This window comes from Protopterus annectens, chromosome 14.part0 (assembly GCF_019279795.1).
Source record: "Protopterus annectens isolate FY-2018-M chromosome 14.part0, PAN1.0, whole genome shotgun sequence".
Classification (NCBI taxonomy): domain Eukaryota; kingdom Metazoa; phylum Chordata; order Ceratodontiformes; family Protopteridae; genus Protopterus; species Protopterus annectens.
Window position 1 is genome coordinate 1,073,959,032 of NC_056748.1, and position 22,681 is coordinate 1,073,981,712.

The window sequence follows — 22,681 nt, forward strand, 5'->3', positions numbered from 1 at the left end:
GACTGGCAATCAAGTTTAACTTTCATCCTATATCTCTGCCCCGACAGTAAAACTCTGTCCAACATCAATGTTTTTACAATAATCACACACAAGGCATTTGAAAATACCTATCCTGTGTGTAAGAGACTGGCTTTTTCTCTAAGATGCTTTTTAGATTAGGCCCCCATTTAAAAGAAATATGTGGATGTTCTTGCAACTTTTGTCTCACCATGCCATCATTTTGAATGATGTCCCAATTTTTGATCAAAATGGTATACATTTGTTGGGCGCTCACACTATACAGAGTAACTAGATTGTGTGTGCCATGTAGTACCATCCCAGAGGTATTGGAAACCTCAATTACATTTCCACTGTGATTACGTAGTCCATTCCTGGAACCTAGGATGGGTTTATAAAATCCATTAAGTTTTTATATTGGACTTCCCACGTCACCTCTGCCACTAAGTGTTGGGGGTAACCTCTTAATGAACATGCCCGCTAAATTATTACATTCAATGTCAAAGTCCATGTCATTTGTCACGTCATGTGTGCTGCCCTGACTAATTGCCCCTTGATTACTGACTTTTTCTGATGTAGTGGCTGGAAACTGCTAATGTGTAGAAACATATGGAATAAGTTTCTTCCCTGAAAATCTTTGCTGCATAACAATTATGGTCTCTGTCCTTAATTAAATCCACATCTAAATAAGCTATCCTATTAAGGCTGAAAGTGTGGGTAAAAGTAAGTAACTGGGTGGTGGAACTGAAATAAGCTACCAATTTGCTTTAGATTCATCACCTCTAAATAAAATAAATAGGTCATCCAAAAACCTAGTGTAATGGCATATATGTTCTCCAATTGTTACTTTATTGAAAATATACTCCTGCTCCCATAAGCCATAACTAAGTTGGCAAAGCTGGCCCCACAAGCGGAGCCCATAGCCATGCCAGTGGTTTGCAGGAAGTATCAGTTATTGAAAGTGAAATTAGACAAAATTAGGTCTAACAATTCTTCAATGAGGCCCACTTCAGTTGCTGAAGCCTCCTTGCTACAAAGCAAAAAACTAACCCACTCGGTCCCCTCCAAGTGGGGGATAGATGAATACAAATCTTTGACATCTACTGTCAAAACATTTAAGTCATTCTTGTACTTCAAAAGTGTTAATCTTCTCAAGGAAAGACCACAAAGGACCTCATACAGGGATCATTAAGACATTTATGTATTTTAGGTAATCCAAAGAGAATAGGAAACCTTGGAGCAAGCATGGGTAGAAAGTTAAATAAATCCATATAATATTTTCTTTGCCATTAAATTTTAGCTTCAATGAACATGTCATTTAAAATGCTATGATTCTTGAATACACTATATAGAGTTTATTCCTCAAAACCTCAACATATGTTACTATCTAGAATCAAATTCATTCTACAAATATATTCATCAGTATTCATAATCACCAGACCTCCCCCTTTATCAGGTTGCATTATTCTTACATTAGCTTGTTTAAGGAAATCTAGTGCCCGTTTTTCATCAGTTGTTATACTGCTCACAAAAGTTCTAATCTTTCCAGTAATAATATTTTGGACCACCCCTGCCATCCAGTATAATACAATCAATTGCTCTAAATTTAAATTTGTGTTGTGGATGTTGAGTAATACGTCCTGCTAAGGCATTTTCTTGTTTTAATCTACTGATACCATACAGATGTTCATAGATCCACTCTCTCCGAGTCTCCTCTCAGTTTTGCAATATGATGCATTATACTGGATGGTAGGGGTATTACTGGAAAGATTAGAACTTTTGTGACAACTTTGTACAAATGCTTACCACCACTCTGGGCTGAATGAAACTTGTTCCATTTTTTTGCATTTTGAAATTAAAAAGTTTAAGTAAAATTTATACAAATATGGTTATATCATTTTTTAATATATTTTTATATGCAATATTAATAACTGTGTTAAATGTTAATAACTGTGTTAAATGTACCCTATCTAAATGTTATGTTTCCAGTTATTTTAATATATGGTTTATACTTCAGGTTTTCAGCCTGTATTTGAAGAGTTAATTTATAGGCAACGTTTTAGGAAAGCGGTGTGTGTTTTTTACTAACCTTAGATTGTCACATGACTGGAACAATTTGGTATTAAATTGGTTTAAATTAATGTAATTTTATCTGAAGAAGTCTTGCAATCGAGCAAGACGAAAAGCGCTTCATACTAAAACTTCACTTAGAAGGTGACCGGTGTTGTTCTTCAGCAGTTCTTCTGTTTATCCACTTTTATTCTTACTTTTTATTAAGGATATCACAAATAATCTGCCCAATTTCAACATAATCAAGTATGCAGATGACATACTAGCACCTGAACCTAACAAAATTCTGCCAACATTACAACATAGTATGAAATCTGAATCCATTGATCTGTTCAACTGGCTTCACTCAAACACATTTCTCATTAATAGCTCCAAGATAAACATTATGGTGGTGTTAACAGCAAACCATCAATACTGCCTGCATTAACAATGAAAGACCCTAAAGGAAATGCTTTACATTAGTTTCACAGCAAAAATACGTAGATTTAACACTAGACTCCCCCACTTCTGATCTTGAACATTTACACATGCAATATCATCAAAAAAAGTATTCGCACAGCTAAAGCTATGGTACACACCTCTCATCAGCTCTCCCAATCCGTTCATATAGCCATAGCCAAAAGTAATACCAAAGCTGGAATATGCATACTTATATTTACATTGCTTACTATTAGAAAAGGTACACTGGTATGGCCCTTATACATAATAAAATTCTTATGCTTTGCTACTGTCCATCTGTTAAAAGATCTTCAAATAAGGGACAAAAACTACACTTTTAGAAGCTCCCAGCAAAATGCTCTTACTCTCATTAAAGATTTAAGGATAACACTGGAGAAAAAGCATTTTCCAGAACTGGACCTGCAACACGGAATCAACTGCTTAATATAATAAAACTTTTATGAAACTTTCAAAAGGAATCTACATCATCATCTACAAAATTAATTAAAATGTTCCTGCTTTCAACACACCGGTTAACTGCACCGGGCTTACAGACTCAGTAGAAATACATAATATTTACATACAGGTAAAGTTCTTTGTGAATTATAAAATATAAATCAGTGCTTGCAAATTTCTCCCAATGTATACCACTGCAATATCGATGGCTTAGCCGGGTGGTTCTCCAATGTACATTTTTATTGTCATGTTTATAATTTATACTTTAGCACTGCCTACCCGGGTCGTATACTCTACAGGTCTTCCATTGTCTTTACTGCTGTACCTGTTCAGGGTCGATATCAGAACTTTGAAGTATTAAAACTTCGAATTTTCTGATATCAAACACTATTCAGCTAACGCTAAAAGTAGTGAAGCTGCACAACAGCGAATTCTTTCCTCAGGAAAGAATTCGGTTGGCCGTTTCTCTGGCTTTGCTATTCTTAGCGCTGTGGTGGAAAGTTATGGGTTGGGTTCAGGTAAGTGTGCGATTGTTTGTACGTTAGGGGCTGTTTAAGTGAGTTAGGGCGCGGGTTAGGTGAGTGCGCGATAGTGACGAACCTTAGGGTTAGGGTTTGGGTTAAGGTAAGTGGGTAGATAGTAGTGTATGTTTAGTTTAGTGTAGTGTTAGATGTAGGAATTTAAGTGTGTGTGTGTGGTTGCCATTTGTTTGATGTGCTTGTGTTGTGTGCATTTCGGAGCAGCAAATTTTTTCCATGGGAAAAAAATTTGCTGTTCTGAATGTTCGATATTTTCATGTTTAGATGTTTTGAGGCTGATAAAATACTGTTCGCTATTTTCATCTTTCGATAACGTGATATAAACACCCTTTTCACAGGTAATGGCAAAAAAGGGTCAGTAAACAAGTCCAAACTGTAAATGAATAAATATATTTGTATTTGTTACACGCCTGAAACTCTTGTGCTCTGGGGATCAGGAAGTGTCTCCTTACAGCTTTTAAGAGAGCTTTAGAGGATGGAGTTCAAGGACGCAGCTGCCTGCTGGCCTCTTCCTACGGTATATATAAGAACTGTTCAGAATTAGGCAGAATTTACAGACCATTAAGAACATCCTGCTTCATGCGACAAATTTCACTGCTAAAAGGATGAGGACAACGAAATGTTACACCTGGAACAAGTTAGCAGTTTTACTATTTTGAGTCTGCTTGAACCAGTCTCAAACACTTATGACGTTTAAAGCTGAAAGCTTCACATTGGCAGACAGAAACATTGACTATTATATATCTTTGCCTTTTAAATTATAATTAGCCTTTCCTATACCATTTAAGAACACTTCCCTTTTCAAGCAGGATATACCTCACAATGCACCTTAACCAACTTGTAAAAGCTCAAAGGTTTCTGATCAAGAAGGATTTCTGGATAACACAGTTTACATTTAAGACTAAAATATCTATCACTTTACCTCTATTGAGTCTATACGAGACAGAATAATTTCTATCTAGCCTTTCGAGCAATGAAGATCCATCCCCTTAACTCCTCTGTCTAGCATTCAAGTCAAAGACCTCACCCTCCAATGCAATAACAGCAGCTACCAGTGGTTTGAACCCAGTGCTTACTCTGCATTTGGGATAAACTTCTGTACAGTAAAGGAAATAACACCCTATCTGCTTTCAAAGCCAAAGTTGTTAATTGGAAGAAGGACTAAATCCATACCTGGGATATGTAGAAATCCTCATACCCAAGTTAACTACTATGCTACCAACGTCTTGATGGTCCTGTGTGCCTACGAACTAAGCCGAGATTTTAAAATATTTGACAAACATGAACTAAAATAGAGCACAAAAGAGTAAGTACAGTTGTGTAATATCTTACCATAACTGTAGATGTCTTTTTCACTGTTTCAGTATTCATAATGTGAGATCTCCTGCCAAGGATAGCCCAACATGCGGCCAGTATAACAAAGCATTTACATCCTTCCAGCATCATCCATCAGGTGCATGCTCCCACACAGGTGTAGGGCATAAAGTTGGCATATGTATGCTCCATACTCAGAATTGAAGTGCCCCAGAAGAACTTCTGCAACAAGAGAATGAGAGAAAGGGGGCAGGAGAGAGGGAGTGAATACTGAAAAGTGAAAACAACACCTACTGTTATGGTAAGATTTTACACAACTGCACTATGTCCTTATGCATCACCATCACAGTATTCATAACGTGGGATATTTTGCCAGAAATACTGAAAAGGATGGGAGGAGGAAGGCACAGAGGAGCCCTGCACAGGCACATTAAGGTTAGCCCTGGCAAATCCCGCCCTCATTAAGGAAACTACATCCTCCTCCTTTTTCTTTCAGCTGTTCCAGTTAGGGGTCACCACAGTGGATCATCTTTTTCCATTTCTTCCTGTCCTCTGCATCTTGCTCTGTCACACAAACCCCCTGCATGTCATCGCTCACCACATCCATAAACTTTATGTTAGGCCTTCCTCTTACCTGGCAGATCTATTCCTTAGCATCCTCCTCCCAAGATATCCAGCATCCCTCCACAGCACATGTCCAAACCAATGCAATCGCACCTCCAAAAAACTGTCCAACCTGAGCTGACCCTCTAATATACTCATTTCTAATCCTGTCCATCCTCATCACACGCAAAGCAAATCTTAGCCTCACAACATCTAACTTTGCCATCTCTTGTCTTTTTATCAGTGCGACCATCTCCAATCCATATAATATAGCTGGTCTCACTACCATCTTGGTCAACCTTCCATTTTCACTCTTACTGGTACCAGTCTGTCACAAATCACTCCTGTCACTTCTCTACCCACTCCACCCAGCCTGGACTCTTCACTGCTCTTCCACACTCACCATTACTCTGAACTGTTGAACGAAGTATTTCATAGGTGTGTACTAGACTAACGGCCCTGGAGCCTATACAAGCCTAGCCCAAGAAGATTCTCTGACATCATGCCGCCCAAATTTAAACTCGCCCACCTTCTCCAGCTCTACTCCCTTGCAGCCTCACCATTCCTCTATCCTCCCTCTCATTCACACACATATATTCTATCTTAGTCCTGCTGACCTTCATTCCTCTTCTCTCTAGAGCATATCTCCATCTCTCGAGGGTCTCCTCCACCTGTTCCCTACTCTCACTACAGATCACAATGTCATCTGCAAACATCATAGTCCACAGGGACTCCTGTCTGGATCTCATCTGTCAACCTGTCCATCACCATTACAAATAAGAAAGGGCTTAGACCTGATCCTTGATTTAATTCTACCTCCACCTTGAACGCATCTGTCACTCCTACTGCAGACCTCACCACTGTCACACTGCCCGCATGCATATTCTGTACCACTCTTACATACTCCTCTGCCACTTCCAACTTGCTCATACAATACCACAACTCCTGTTCTATGCACCCTACCATATGCTTTCTCCAAGTCCACAAAGACACTGCAACTCATTCTGACCTTCTCTATACTTCTCCATCAACACTCACAGCAAACCTCGCATCTGTAGTGCTCTTTTCTGGCATGAAACCATTCTGCTGCTCACTAAATCATTACTTCCCTTCTTACCTAGTTTCCACTACCCTTTCGCATAACTTCATGCTGTGAAAGATAGATTTTATCCCTCTATAGCTACTACAGTTCCACACATCACACTTTTTAAAATCGGTACCAATACACTTATTCACCCTAATCACCCTAACTTGCTGCACATCTTTCCCAGCTCGGTCCCTCTGTCTAGCTAATCGGTACAGGTCCTTATCTCCCTCCTTAGTGTCCAGCCTTTCATACAACTTGCCATACGCCTTATGCGTTGCCATCTCTCTTCACCATATGCCTCATATCCTTGTACTCCTGTTTACTTTTTTCATCTCTATGGTGATTCCCACTTCGCCAACCTGTTTCTCTGTACACTCTGCTGTGCTTCCTCATTACACCACCAGGTTTTCTTGTCCTCCTCTGTCCAGATGTCACACCAAGTACCTTTCTAGCAGTCTCCCTTACTACCTCTGCTGTGGCTACCCAGCTATCTGGTAACTGTTCATTGCCACCCAGTGCCTGTCTCAACTCTTGGTTGAACTCCACCTTACAGTCATCCTTTTTCAACTTCTACCATTTGATCTTTGGCACTGCCTTCATTTTTTTCCTCCTCATCTTGATCACCATCATCATCCTATGCTGCCTAATTATGCTTTCCCATCACCACTTTGCAGTCTCCAATCTCCTTTAGACTGGTCCTCCTACACAGGATATAATCCAGATGTATGCTTCTTCCTCCACTCTTGTACATCACCCTATGCCCCTCCCTCTTGTTACAATATGTATTCACTACAACAATGTCCATCATTTTTGCAAAATCCACTACCATCTGACCTTCTGCATTCCTCTCCATAACACCATACCCACCCATCACCTCTTCATCCCTTCTGTTCGCTTCAAGAAGCCCACTGAATTGCACTCCAGTTACCACTCTCACACTCTTGAGTACACTCCCCACCACTTCAACTTGGTCCAAAACGTTTCTTTCTCATCCATCTCACACCCAACTTGCATAGCATATGCACTAACAACATTCATCACACCATCAATTTCCAGCTTCATAAACATCACTCTATCCAACACTCTTTTCACCTCCAAAACACTTAACATGCTCTTCCTTCAGGATAACCCCTATCCCATTTTTCTTCCCATCCACACCATGGTAGAACAATTTGAGCCCACCTCCAACATGGCCTTACTTCCCTTCCACCTAGTCTCTTGCATACACAATATATCAGCCTTCCTTCTGTCCATCACATCAGCTAGCTCTCTCCCTATACCAGTCATACTGCCAACATTGAAAGTACATACCCTCACTACCACACTCCTAACCTTTCTCCTCTCTTCCTACCTCTGGGCATGCCTTAACCCACTTCTTCATCAGCCAACAGTAGCCAGATTTCCACCAGCACCCTGTTGACAGTACTGCAGGTGGTCATTGCTAACCTGGGCTTAGACTGATCTGGTATGGAAATCTGTATTGTTGTCCGCATATTTTATCTGGCAAAAATTTTACGCAGGATGCCCTTCCTGAAGTAACCCTCCCCATTTATTGGGGCTTGGGTCCAGTGCAAAGAAATACAATGGCTATGCATCCCCCACTGGCTGATTTTGGAAATCGCGTCCAACTTAATATTTAGAAGAAGTCTGGAGAGAGGACCAAGTGCAGCTTCAAGGATGGATCTAGAATACAAACCCTTGAAGGAAGGTCCAGAAGAGTACACTGCCCTCAGAGTGAGCTTGACCAAAAGCAGATACCGGTTTTCAAGAAAAGACAAAAGGAAATTACCTTAAAAAAATCAAGGCGGAGATGGTTTGCTTAGAAACCATCAAACCCAATGTCCTGGTATGAAAATAAATGAAAAGCTGCTCAGATTTGTGGATAGCCTTTATCTTATCCAAATAATATCAAAGCATTCTATATAGACCCAAGGTGTGTAGAACTATCTCACTAGCAGAATGTGGAAAAAATGAAGGAAGATGAATGGACTGATTAAGGGACAACTCATTGACCACCTTGTGCATAAAAGATTAGTATACAGAGACACTCTGTCCCTATGAAAAATCAAAAAGGGAGGAACCACCCTCAAAGCTTGAAGTTCAAATACTCTCTTGGCTGAAGTGAGGGTAACCAACAAAACAGCCTTCCAAGTGCAGTGTTGCAAAGAAGCATGCTCCAAAAGGAGCCCAAGTCAGTTTCGCATGGATAAAATTAAGGTCTCAAGAGGGAGGAATAGGTTTCCCTGAGGCCCTGATATAAAAGATGCTTTTAAGGAACTCTGACTACAAAACAAGAGGCCAACGATGGGTTGAAGAGTGGAGAAATTGCTGAAAAGTGAGCTATAACAGAAGGATATGCTAAGCCAGAATGGAGTTCACAAAGAACTAAAGGGACCCAAACTGAGAAAGGATCCTGGTGATGCTGGAGACACCCAACAGAAAATCTTTTCCATTCAGCAATGTAAAAGATATTCTGGTATTGGGTTCTCTGGCTCTCACAGAACCCTAAGCATGTCCTCAGAAATGTGGTGTCTATAAGGGATTAAAATCATATCACCCAAAGTGTCAACTGAAGAGTAGATGAGTGAGGATGAATGAGAAGCCCTTTGTTTTGTGTGAGAAGATCCATCTGGTGAGGTAACTTGTGACGATTGCTCCTGACCAGGTGCAAAAAGGGGGAAACCAGTGCTATCTGGGCCAAAAGGTAGTCACCAACATGTTTCTTGGGGAGTCCTTCACAATCTTGTGCGCAACCCAGAGAATTAGAGGAAAAGGTAAGCATATAGGAAGATTCTCTTCCAGGGAATGTACAAGGCGTCCACCTTCCAAGTCAGAGGAGTTAGGACTGGAACAGAATTAAGGAAGTTGTCTGTTCAAAGGGGAGGCAAAAAGATCCACTTAAGGAGTACCCAACCGATGTATTATGTCCAGAAACATCACTCTGTGAAGCATCCATTCACAAGGTTGTGTCCTGGACCTGCTCAGGGAGTATGCCTTGTGTTATGATGTAAACCACCTGAAGGGTTACCTGTTGGCAGATAGCCAAATCCCAGGCCTGAAGAGCCAGTCTGCAAAGATAAGACCTTGTGCCCCCCCCCCCTTCATTGATGTGTTACATGACCATGGTGTTGTTTGTACAAACCTTTAAAGGGTCTGAAAACCAAAGAGCAGAGAAGGACTAACGAGCAAGAATGATCATCCTCTTCTCTTATGTTGATGTGGTCTGACCTCTGATGAAGGGGCCATAGAACCTGAATCCTCAGATTGCTGGAATAGACTCCCCACCCCTGATCAGAAGCATCTGTTAACAGCTCACGTAGGGTTAGGAACCTGAAAAGACAGCTCTGAACTGAAGGAGATCTGCTGAATCCACCAGTAAACCTCAAGTTTGAGACAAGGAAGTAAGGGAAATGGAAACTCCAGATGCGGACAATGCTGGAGTCAGTCTTTAGTATCACTGACTATTCCTCATATGAAGCTTGACAAGGAGAAGCAGGAGAAGGGTAGCTGCTAGGAGCCCCAAGGCTCTCCAAAATTATCTTGCAGGAGTGAGAAAGGATAAGCTGAAACTGGAAGTAGGTTGTCCAAGGCAGAACCTTGAGAAAAGGAAGAGAAACCAACACTGGAATAGCTTGGATTCTGCAACCCAGACAAAAATATAGCTTTGAGAAAGAAGTCAGACTGGACTTAAAGACGAGTGACGAATCCCAGACCACACAGGAAGAACATGGCAAAATGCAGATCCTGCAAAAGCCTGGATTGAAAGGGAGCCTGAAGAAGCAGGTCATCCAGATATGGGAATATCAGAATTCCCTGAAGCATGAAAAAGTTTGACAGAAGCGAGACATTTGGTGAACACTCTTGGGGCATTAGAGAGACAAAGGGAGTAAGGGAGTAGTAAAGAATTGAAAAGGAGAAGAAACAGAGAAATGCAAAAACTTCCTAAATAAAAGGTGAATGGTAATATGAAGATGGAATATGAGGACGGAAACTGAGTCTGGTGGGAAAAAGTATCTTGAAAGAATGGAATCTTTATAAAAGCAGGAGAGTATTAACACCTGTCTCCAAGACCCCTCTGTTCTGGGAATCAGTACCATTCTGGAGTAAAACCCAATTCTTCTTTGGGATTCTGAAATGGGCTGAATGGTGCCTTGATGCAGTATATCCTACAGAACCAAGAAAAATTAGGAAGTCTGTCTGGAGAGGTTGAAGACGATCTGAGAAGGGGGATGGGAGTTCCATGCTATAAAATAAACAGTGGTGGATAATGGACAAAACCTAGTCTGAAGTAATTTGTTACCAGACATGGCGAGTTGGTGAAAGCCCGAAAGACAGGAAAACCTGGTGGAGGGAAGGGGAGAAAGTATATCAGATGGTGGCAGATTTGTCCTGAAAAGTGAGCTTTCAAGTTTTAGAAGCTGGGGCAGGTTTATCAGACAGCATACACTTAGGAAACCTCTTTCCCTTAGAAGGCTGATGAGGCTGCCTATACACAAAGGCAAACTTTGACGGATAGTTTCTCTTAAATTTATTAGCAAAACAAAACTATGTTTAAGATCCTGCATCACTTTACCTTTGTCTTGTACAGTTTTAACCAAGTCAGCAGCAGCAGCCATACCAAACAGATTTTGATTATCTAAAGGAGCGTCTAGGAGCTTGGCCTTAATATCATCAAGTAAAGCCAGGAATAACTTGTCATAAATAAACCTGAAGCAGCAGTTCTAGAGGATACATCAGCTAGAGCATAACTACATTTGGAGTGACAAGCAACCTGAGAAGTGGAACTCAATAAGGAGAGGGCAGTAGTCTTACCTTCAGAGTCAGGAATGTCTGACTACCCCTCCCCCTCAACAAGTTCAGACAAAAGGACAAAAAACATACTTGCAATACGAGTTTGATAATTTGATAATTTATGGCCTTGAAGGCCCAGAGTGGTAGAAATGTACACCTTTTTTGCCAGCCTCTCCATATGAGAAATAGGATGTTTTGAAGAGGGCAAAATCTTAGATAGCTTATCAGCAAAAACAAACCATGGTAGGGTTTGAAGGAGGACACTTGTAGATGTACTTAAAGGCCTCAGGCACCTTATAAATAGCCAGGCTTCTTAGGGGCTTAGATGCTGGGAATCAGGAGCCAAAAATGCAGCTGCAAATGACTCCAACAAGGCATTAAACACAAACTCTTAAAACCTTCTGTTGTTCCCCCTATCTGCAAAAGCTCATAATACCTCTTCTGAATATTAGACACCTGTGATCAATCCCACTTAAAATGCTTCATCAAGCGAACAACTGTAACATCAGGTGGACAACTCCTCAAAGGGAGAATCAGGACTCAATGAATCCTCCTCTTCAGCCCCATAGTCCAAAGGCAAGGTAATCTGTGAGGAGTAGACCAGTGATTCATCTCCTGAATCTTCTTCCTTATTTGAAGGATCAGGCTTAGTAAATGACCAAGCAGAAGCAGGAACAGACACCTGGAAAGTGGTCTTAAAGCCATTAGGGCAGTGAAACACCCCTGGGTAAAAAAGTCATACCCTTCTTTCTGAGGATCCCTAGCAATGACTGGAATGTGTTTAGCAATGACCAATCTTGGAGTGCTCATAGATCCCCCTCAATGGCCATTTGCAATGTCTCAAAAGACATGTGAGAAGCCACTTCCTTTCTGGCCTCCAACATGGTAGCAGCAGAGGAAACTGGTGTTAGTACCAGACACTCTTTGGGGTCTTCACTCAGAAACAGGTTTGGTGGAGGCTGGATAGCAGCAGAGCCAGACCAAGATTTTTGGTTTTCTTTTTATGAGACGACTGTACCTCAGGGCAGGCAGATTAGGCAATGGTATCCTGTGTCAAAACTCAGAGATGGTGGTTCTCAAGATAAATTAATAAAGAGGAAAGATAGCTGTGAAGTGCTTTGGGAAGAAATGTCTTACAAATCGTACACTGGGTAGGATTGTGAGAAGCACCTAGACAGAACAAACACTTCTTGTGACGATCTTTATGGGGAATTGGCCTTCACCTGCGTGTGGAGCATATAATGGACATACAACATGGGGAGGATGTAAAGGCCTTGGTCTACTGGCCAGATATTTGGCTAACCTTGGCAAGAGCTCACACATGTTATGAATACTGCAAACAGTGATAAGGACATTAGCAAATTACATAAATATTTTAGAAGGACTTTGTTGAAACTTGGAGGAAGCATGGGACATTCCTGCCTCCCCCTTGACAATGACTTAAGTGATGTGATCAGTACTTCTAAGAAAGATCGGCCTTCTTCAAAGTTTGATCAAATGACTGCTTCAGGTATTTTACCTCTGCAAATCATTAGCATTTCTGGTCAATTGTCCTTCATTATCTACCGAGCAACATCACATCAACAAAGGATGGCAAATCTATGTAGAACACTGCAGGACTGGCTTGTTGAATAACTGATGCACAAATTACATTTCCAACAAAGATGGAAGCAAAATTATTTCAGCTCCATTAAAATGTGGTTGTCACCTTCTGATTAAATTCTGCACTGAGGCAAGGCTTAGCATCCTTATTTGTATCACATTATCTGCATACAAATAGCCAACATTAGATTTATTTTATGCTCCCCGTCTCAAAGATGGGAGAGACATATTAAGTTGCCTCTGAATCAGACATTACCAAGTCTGTTGCCCAAGTTATTCCTGATAAATTTAATTCTGCACAGACAAAGCCTGATATGACTACACAATGTGTTAATTCCAAGCAAATGTAGTCCATACTGCTGATTTTGATATTTGTTTTGCACAGTTGCATAATAAGGTACTAGTTACTTTCCCCTTCTGGCTTCATCACAGTCATTACTCATACAAGGAAGCCTTACCCTTATGAAGTAAAACTCAAATGTGAGCTGTATACCAAGACACCAGGAATGTAGAAAAAAAGAAAGTTTGGTTAAAAATGTATTGTAATATTGAGCGTTCTTGTCTATAAAATGTAAGACTTCATCAGATCATTGTAATAAAAATTAAAAAACAACATATGACTTCATTGAATAATCACATGACCAAAAATGCCCCCTCATTATAACCAGAATTATGGTGACACTCCCCAATTTAAAGTTGTAGCCACATAAAACAATTCGGCAAATACACAAAACAAAAAGAAAACATTATATATAAAACACAGAAAATCTGTGAAGGGCAAAAGGACTATATGTAGCATTAAAAAATATATACACAAGTAATAATAAAAGAAGTGTTTGGACAGCCAAACTAAATCTTATCTTCTCCCATTTTTAAAACACTTACAGTGGAAAGGAAATGTTATCAATACGATCAGGGAAGAGCCAGTTTAACTCCCAATAAAACAGTCTATACTCGCCCCTCGTCTCCCACAGTCCACCCCTGGTGTCCATTACAATCTGATCCAAAACAAAGAAGTTAAACCACTATAAGTGCAAACATTCATATGCCTGTATAAAGTATTGGTATTAAATCTACATTCAATGTCATCTACTTGTTCATAAACATACTTCAAGCCTGTTCCATTGTAATGGACACCAGGGTAGAGTACAGAAAGCTTTATTGGCATATATTTGCCAAATTGTTTTATGTGGCTATGATTTTAAATTGGTAGTGTGTGTCACCTTAATGCTTGTTCCAACGACTGTACATTTTTTGATCATGTGATTATTCAGGGAAGTTATACATATGGATTTTTTTTTATTACAATGATGTTCTGATGAGGTCTTATTTTACAGACAAAAAAAAGTGTTCATCATTACAGTAAATCTTGTAACAGAATGTTGTTGTATTCCCGGTGTCTTGGTATACAACCTACATTTGGGTTTTACTTAGTTTGGTTTTTGCATGCTGGACTGCCATGAGTTCCCTTATCCCAATAAAGTTATTCCATGTATTTTAATGACCAGAAGCAGTAAGCATCCCAAACCACAATGATAGTGGGATTCTGACTCAATGCTAATTTACAATAGTACAGTTGTGTAGATACCTTTCTTTTCATTGTTGCAGTATTCCTTCCCGATGGGATGTCCTGCCAAGGATAGCTCAACATCCAGCCAGTATACAAAAGCCTTTAGTTTTTATAGACACTGTGCATCATACATCTGCTCTCCACACAAGCTGTAGGGCATAAAGGTGATATATGAACATACACTTAGAAATGAAAATGCCCAAAAGGAGGAACAATGTTCTTAGGGACTAGAACATGTGCACCCAGAAGGAGAAAAAGAAAATGAGTCCCTTGACCAGGAGGGCAAGAAAAGTACAGTCCAAGAAGTAAAACAGAGGGGGTAGGAGGGAGTGAACAAATACTACAACAGTGAAGAGAACATCTACTGTTCTGTACTGTACTATTTACACAACTGTACTATGTCCTTCCATATCACTGTTGCAGTATTCCTTACCTAAGAGAGAGTCCAAGAGCTCAGAAGGAAGGTCCAGAAGAGCCCTCTACACACTGATGCAGGATAACCCTGGCCTTGGAAAGAACACCTAGCTTGTAATGCTTAGTGAAAGTATGAAAAGAGGACCAAGTAGCAACCTTAAGGATGGAATTGTATCCCGGACCTTAAAAGTACCACCACCAGAGGAGGCAACTGGCCTAGTAGGATGCTCCTTTACAAGGAAAGACATTTCCCATGAAAACAGTAACAAAATAAACATGGCCTTAAAAATCCAGGATGAATTGGTTTGCATAGAGACAGCCAAACTCAAGGTCCAGGGATGAAAGGAAACAAAAAGCTGCTCAGATTTGTGAATAACTTTAGTTTTATCTAAATACCTGAGCAGTCTATCCAAATCGAAAAGTGAGTCAGTTTTAAGTAAAAGAATTAGGTCAGAGGTAGGTGTAATAGGCTGACACCCCTGATATGAAGGAAATATTAAAGAAATTGCTTGACCTCAAATCTAGAGTTCATAGGAAGAGTCAAAGGCAGACAAGCAGAAACTGCTGACAAGTGCACTTTAACTGAAGAATATGCCAAAACATCATGATACAGATCATACAAATGAGACAGCCAGAGAAACCTCCACAAATAAGGGATCCTGATGGTGAAAGAGAACCAGACAGAAAATAGTTGACATTTGGACACGTATGGTTCTCTAGTAGTAGGCTTCCTAGCCTCCTGTAGAAATTAAGCAAATCCTCAGAAAAGAGGTGCCTGAAAGGTGTCAAAACCCTATCACCCACAGCATCCAGTTAAGGGTGGACAAGGGAGGATGGATAAATGGAGCCCTTGTCTTGTGCAAGATGTGCCCAGTTAGGTAACTTAGGGAACCAATGCTGCATGGGCCAAAAGAGAGTCGCTAGCAAGATTTTGGGAGAGTACAACCTGATCCTGTGCAAGACTCATGGTAACAGATGAAGGGGAGGGAAGGGATCCAAAACCACCCCCTTCCAAGGAACACAGGTGTCCACTTTCCAAGCCAGAGCACTTGGGACTCTAGAACAAAATAGAGGAAGCTGTCGGTTAAGGAATACATCACCAATGGACAATGTCCAAGAACACATCTCTATGAAGCATCTATTTGTAAGCTTGTGTGCTGGACCTGCCGAAGGACTCTAACCTCTAGAGTGCCATCTGAAGGAATGGAAACAGCCTGAAGGGAGTCACTTGATACTGGAGTCACTTGATACTGGATAGCTAGTTCCCTGACCTGAGGACTTGGTCTACAAAGAAAGACAGTACCTTGTACCCCCCCCACCCTTCCTTGTTAACATACAACAATCACAGTCGTATTGTCTGAGGGCCAAGATGAAAGATGGAATGAAAAGCCTGAAACAGAGCCCTCATCTGCTTTATATTGATGTGGTGCGACTCCTGATAAGGCTGGTAACCAAACTCTGAATATTACAGGGGCTGCAGGAGGCACACCAACCCCAATCTGAAGCATCTGTAATGAGCTCCTGAGTTGGAACTGGAGCGTGAAAAGGAATCCCCAGGTTGAGAGAAGTTGATGAATCCACCACTGAAGCTCAAGCTTGAGACAGGAAAGAAAAGGTACCAAGAAAACGCAGTGTATGGCAACATTGGAGCCACACTGATGATGTACCAAAGAAGCGTTCTCATATGAAGTCTGGTGACAGGCAGCATGGGAATGGTGGAACCCAAGAACCCAGAGAAATTCCCTGGCAGAGACGGACACCAAAGGAAGAAGGGATTGGAAAAAGGCAATTCGAGATGGCCTCCAGGAGCAGGCAGGGAAGCCAGTATGGTAGCCATCTGAAGCCTGCAGCTGAGGACAATGTGATCCTGGGAAGGCATCTGAATGTATTTCTGGACGTTTATGGCGAATCCCAGACTAACAGGGAACTAGTAAATTTGAGATCCTGCAGCAGAGGTTTGGGAGAAGGAGCTTCAATAAGCAGATCTAGATCTAGGGAAAAGATCTGAATTCCTCAAACCCTGAAAAAAGCAATGGCAGGAACAAATCATTTGATGAATACCCTTTGGGCAGCAGAGATGCCAAAGGGCAAAGTAGAGAACCAAAAATGCAAGAAAGAGAGAAATGTAAACATTTCCTGAAGACGTGAAGGTATGCATCCTTCAGATCAAGAGAGACCAAAAAAGCCTGGGGTAAAAGAAGAGGGAATAATATTTGTAGAGAACATCCAAAAAGGAAGGAATATTCAGAAAGGTGGCCAGCATGGTAAGGTCCACAACTGGTCTCCAAGTGCCCTCCTTTCATAGGACCAGAAACATCCCTTCCCCATCTGGGCAGGAGAAACAGACCAAATGGTGCCCTGAGCCAAAAGAGAATTAGAAACCTCTGGGAAATGAGAGAGCTGTTCCCTGAGGAGGCTGAGGAATGCCTGAAAATGGGGAAGGGTTATCCAAACCATGAAATGTCTGTGATTAATAATGGACAGAATCCAAGAGTCTGAAGTTATCAAAGCCAATGTGCATGAGACTGGAACAGACAGAGGGACAAGGGAACCTGGCCAAGGGCAGGAGGAAGCAAACTGTCAGACAGAACTGGGTTATCCTGAAGAGGTTCTTTCTGGATGGCTGGAGTATGAGTAAACCTACTAGGAGGCATATGCCTAGAACCTTTCTTGCCCTTGGGAGGAGGGCAACAATGCCTGTAAACAAAAGCAGACAGTGTGTTAATTCCTCTGAAATTTGGGAACAGGAGAAACAAAAATGTATTCCAAATCCTGTATGTTTTTTACCTTTGTCCTGGAAAAACTTGAAAAGCTCAGCTGTAACAGATACAAAAAGATTATCCAAAGGAGCATCTAAAAGTTTGACCTTAATGTCAATCAGTCAAAGCCTAGAGTAATGCCTCATAACTGAACTAAAGGCAGCAGCCCCGAAAGAGGCATCAACTGCATCATAACTACATTTAAGTGACAGGCAACTTGAGAGTACAGCCTATCAGGGAAAGGACAAAAGCCTTCACCCTAAGTCAGGAAAGTCAGAAATCACCTTAGAAACCTAGGAAAGGAGGTCCAAAACATACGAGTTGGGTACCTGATAGCCCTAAGGGATAAAGCGGCAGCAGTGTAAACTTTCTTACCCAACCTTTCCACAGTCCTACTATCCTTATCAGAAGGCAACAGCTTGGTAGAGGCTAATAATTTGTACGGCTTACCAGAGGTGACTGACATGACAGAAGGGTATTTGTAAATAAATTTGCACACATTAGGCACTTTGTAGAAATCAGGTGGATTCTTGGGTGCAGAGGCCTAAGAATCAGTGGCTAGAAACACTGAGAAGGTGTACAGAAGGCAGCTAGAATAGCAGGAACAACAGATGGCTTAGAAAACACCATCTGTAGGAGCTCCTATCTTCTTTGAATCTGAGAGACTTGAGAACAATCTCACTTAAATTAATCCAGTACAAGGGCAATGGTATCCCCATAGGGGAGTTCCTCCGGGGGGAATCTGGACTTCTAGAATCCTCCTCCTCTGAACCATAGTCTGAAGAGGAAGGGATATGCTAAGAGTAAGACAAAGGCTATTCCCAGAGTCCAGGTCCTCATCTGAGAAATCCAGTTCCTCTTAAATGGAGAGAAAGAGCAGCTTCAAAGCCACCAAAGCATTAAATAAACCCCAAGTGAAATCCTGCCATTCACACCAGAGATCCTTAAAAGGGAAAAAAAAAAACTTTGCTTATTTTTCTGAGGGACATCTGTACAAGACAGCCTAGGAGGGTCAGACCCCTGGCAAGATTCAATAATGTTCATAGGAATCTCCTCCCAAACTAAAATCTGAGGAACCCCCCTCGGTCCTTTGGAAATAATCAGCCAAGGTTCCCTCTCAATGCCAGGTGCAGACATAAGAAAACATCCAAGGAAAAGAATCAAAACCAAGCGAGGCCATTTTTATGCAAAATAATCTGCCATCAGGCTTAAATGAAGGACATGATCCGTGACTAAATATCATTAGCATCATTTGCTTCTGCTCACATGGAAGCCTGTGTATGGATATTCATGTTTTAACAGTCTCGTAGGATATCTGTAAAAACAAATGAAAAGAAAGTATATTCAAAAGTGAAGGATAAAAAAAGAAGTGTGCAGTCTAAACAGCCTCCAAGCATTCAGTATATAGGCCCCAATGAATTTTCCATACTGAAAAAATCAAATTCTAGTATGAAGACTCGGAGGACAGAGTATAAAGGCAAGTAATGCCTCCAGTTCATTTTCAGCTCGTACTAGTGACAATGTGGCCACGCTGAATCCAGACTTCTGCAAGCAATCTAACTGATCTTAAACCAACCTTACTTGCAAACTTCAGACCTCTGACATGCATGTCACTAAACTCTGAATTCCTCTTGTTCTGTTTGAAGAAAAACAAAATCAATTCATGAATATTAATTTTGTTTTGAAAAATAAAGGAGAATAAAAAGATACCTGTTCGAACAGATAGCAGGTTTGCATACTGGGACAATAACTGCTCCACTACCATCCCTTCAAATTAAAACAAAAACTTTTTTGTTAAATTCAGGTCATTTGTTAAACAAGATTTCAATAATTGCAAAAAAATAAAGAAGTGTATAATGAAGCAAAAAATGCAACTGGTGCTAAACCAAAAGCATGTTTTGCAAAAGAAAGGAAAAATAATCAGTCTGGGTCCTGCTTCAATTGTTTCCAAAATGTGATGAAAAATAGATCTAAGATAGTTCTTTAATGTGTAATAAGTGTGGTTTAAAAAAAAAAGACATGGTGTATATACATTAACACAGTAGCATGCAGAACAATACCAGGGATAAATCATTGCATAGAAAAATAGGAGAAAGATGGACTGCAGTCTAATTAAAGGGCAGTCAATGTGGTTAATGCTGGCTTTGAGGTCTATAAACACTAGAACATAAAAGATCTTTAAGGAAAAGTAAGATTTTTTTGCTGATAACTCAAAATTTATACTGTAGGCATACCTCCCTATTTCGCAAAACATTCCCATTTTCAGGCCTGATATTCCCCTGCAGATAATGCACCTATGTTTTAGAAGTATTTTTAGGCCTGAATTACTTTCACACATTTTTCGGAATCCCCCCTCATCACACGTGATTTTTGAAGCTGTCTGGTACACAGAAAACCATTTTACCCGGCCAACATACTAGGGACAGGAATAACTGGGACTTATTTAAACAGAAACATAAATGACCTTGTGTAGTAGAGTCGTGCAATACATGTCATTAAAGTCTACACATTTTGTGCTCATTCTTTGGCGGTCTGCGAATATTCTTCCACGTTAGTCTCGCTGTTTTTTTTTTTAACTTGTCTCACAGTATTCTAACTGGATGAGAGAAGAGTAGAGTCCTATTTGATATTCACATTTTATGTTAGATGTCCAGATTTTTGGCTGGATGTACCCAAATTTAATGTGTTTGTTCTTGTTTTCAATTTCTGCAGATTGAGATATATGACTACAGGACTAACACAGAATTACATGCAGAGATAAGAAATGGCAAAAATAAAGAAATGGACAAAAATAACAGACAATTCAAATCTAAAATAAAGTCTTTTGAAAAAAAAAATAGTAAAGTTCTGAGCTTGGGAGCTGGCAAGTTGTGAGTGGTCAACCCAAGCGAGTTCACGATAATTAAGCTATCTGAAAAAGTAACTAAGGCTGCTGGAATAGTGCAATACAATGGAAAAAGTATCAGCAGTATAAATATGAAGTTATTACCGTTGTGAAGGATAATGCTAGAGTACATTGTGGACGCATTATTCCATTGAAAATATGGCGGATTGGAAAAGCCATAGCAGGATGGTACAAGGGAAGAAATAGTAAAAATTGATTTATTATGATTGGAATGATGGAGTTGTTAGATAAGTGGGATCTACAGCTTATTCTATAAAATAAATAGGGGCAAATTAAGGCTATTCTATGCTTTAAATCTATGTTTTTATGTAACTGTGTATGTGCCATGTCAAACTACATCAAAATTATGCTTAGATAATGTAAGTTTCTATCATCATTCCTTCAGCCTGTCTCTCTTTTATTATTCCTGCAATACTCCGCAGTTGCTTTTCTGTTTTCATACACAGAATCAAAAAGTTGCCAAGACTTGCACACAGAACATGCATACAGATATTTTCATCTTCAGCTTAACTTTTCTGTCTGCCCCACATAATATAAAGGGTACAATTTCCTTGTTTTCAGCAGTCACACACAAGTAATATTAAAATACCATAAAATAAGAGAGGGACACAGTTTACCAAACATTAAAGCCCCCTCTGTCAGTTTTGTCAAAACCAAAGTATCTCCTCATCAGCTGTTATCTTGCATCTTCAGATTTTATTATACAATTTAGAAGGGTATGTGGGGGTGTAGATTAAGCAACATGCAACACGAGAGGGGAGTCATATCTCCCAAGCTGAATAAATCCCTATTACATGAATTTAGACAGGATACTGAAAGCTCTGCATACATAAGAATGAATTCATACAAGACTGCATGAAACCACAAACTCGGATATGAAAAACAAATGTCAGTGAATACCACATTTAGTTATTCAATCGTCAAATTTTTTATACAATTATAATTCTGAGTTGGAATGTAAATGGTGCATCATTACTCAAGTAATTGCAGCCAACTGTTACATTTACCAATTAGTTTTTCTTTGCCAGTAAAATAATGTGGATTGTTTAAATGCATTTTTTTCTGTAGCACTTATAACTTGAGTAATACAACTCAAAACAGATAAAACGGTTTGCATAATGGAAAAAATATGCTAGATTTATACAATTTTTCCCCTAAAATGGGCATTTCAGGAAAAAAAAAGGACTACCTCAGCAGTGTACTTTATGAAGTGTGCCTGAAGTGTTCAGAAACATGTAACTTGTGTATTTGGTGAAATAAAATCCTGATAAAGAATTCTTCATATTTACTAATGGCTTATGTGTCAAACACAGAGAAGCCAGCAGGCATTTGAATCTACAAAACACTGCTAGATTTCAAAGGTTAAAAATGACTTACCTGAATACCCTTTAAATACTACTGCATCTGTAGATTTCATTTTTCTGCTTCAAATTCTGTTTGCAAAAATATATGTTTAACTTTCCTAAGTTTTATAAAGGTTCTGAAAATATCTTTTTTGCGTATTCAACTAAGGAACCCAGAATTAAGCTGCCAGAATTCTGTACTCCACTTAATCTGTAAAAATGAATGTAGTTATCAACAGAAGAAATCAGCTGCCAAGTTTCTATGCAATAAAAGTATTTGCACGTAATTTGTTCGATTACACTTCATAGCTTGACTCCATAAACAAGCTAAGGGTCCTTAGCAACTTGATAAGGTGCACAGCAGCCAAATGTTTGCATAACCAATGTACTGCAATCTGAAACAAAGCACGGTCTCTCAGCTTTAATGTTAATGCTGTCCAGGTCAAACTTTATAAGACAAAGTTATTCGTTAACTATGGTTTCCTAGGATATAACATTAATAATTAAAAAAAAAAAAAGTCTTAGCTTTGTGAATGGCAACTTTACTTCAGTGTTTTGACACATTCTTTTACTGTTTGATGGATTACGGTATAATGAATTTTAAATAAAGACAATGTTACACTGAATACAGACATGTTGCATCGAAGCAAGGGCTTTGACATATTTTAGATATGTTTAGAAGTCTTACAAAGAATAAAGACCGATACAAGCACAGAAAAAAGAGAAGTTTGAGCACTGTTTTAAAATAAATACAAATGAACCAACCACTTGACTATTAGCAGAATGCCTTCAA

General features: G+C 39.9%; 1 protein-coding gene across 1 annotated transcript in view; it reads right to left on the reverse strand.

The window, feature by feature from the left end:
- LOC122788763 (outer dynein arm protein 1-like) overlaps window positions 1-22,282 on the reverse strand; it is a 683,950-nt gene extending 661,668 nt beyond the window's left edge. The window contains exon 1 of the mRNA XM_044055657.1: window positions 21,923-22,282. Within this exon, the coding sequence (XP_043911592.1) occupies window positions 21,923-21,962 (40 nt within the window). The 5' untranslated portion in view covers window positions 21,963-22,282. The remainder of the gene's footprint in view (window positions 1-21,922) is intronic.
- Window positions 22,283-22,681: the final 399 nt, after the last annotated feature.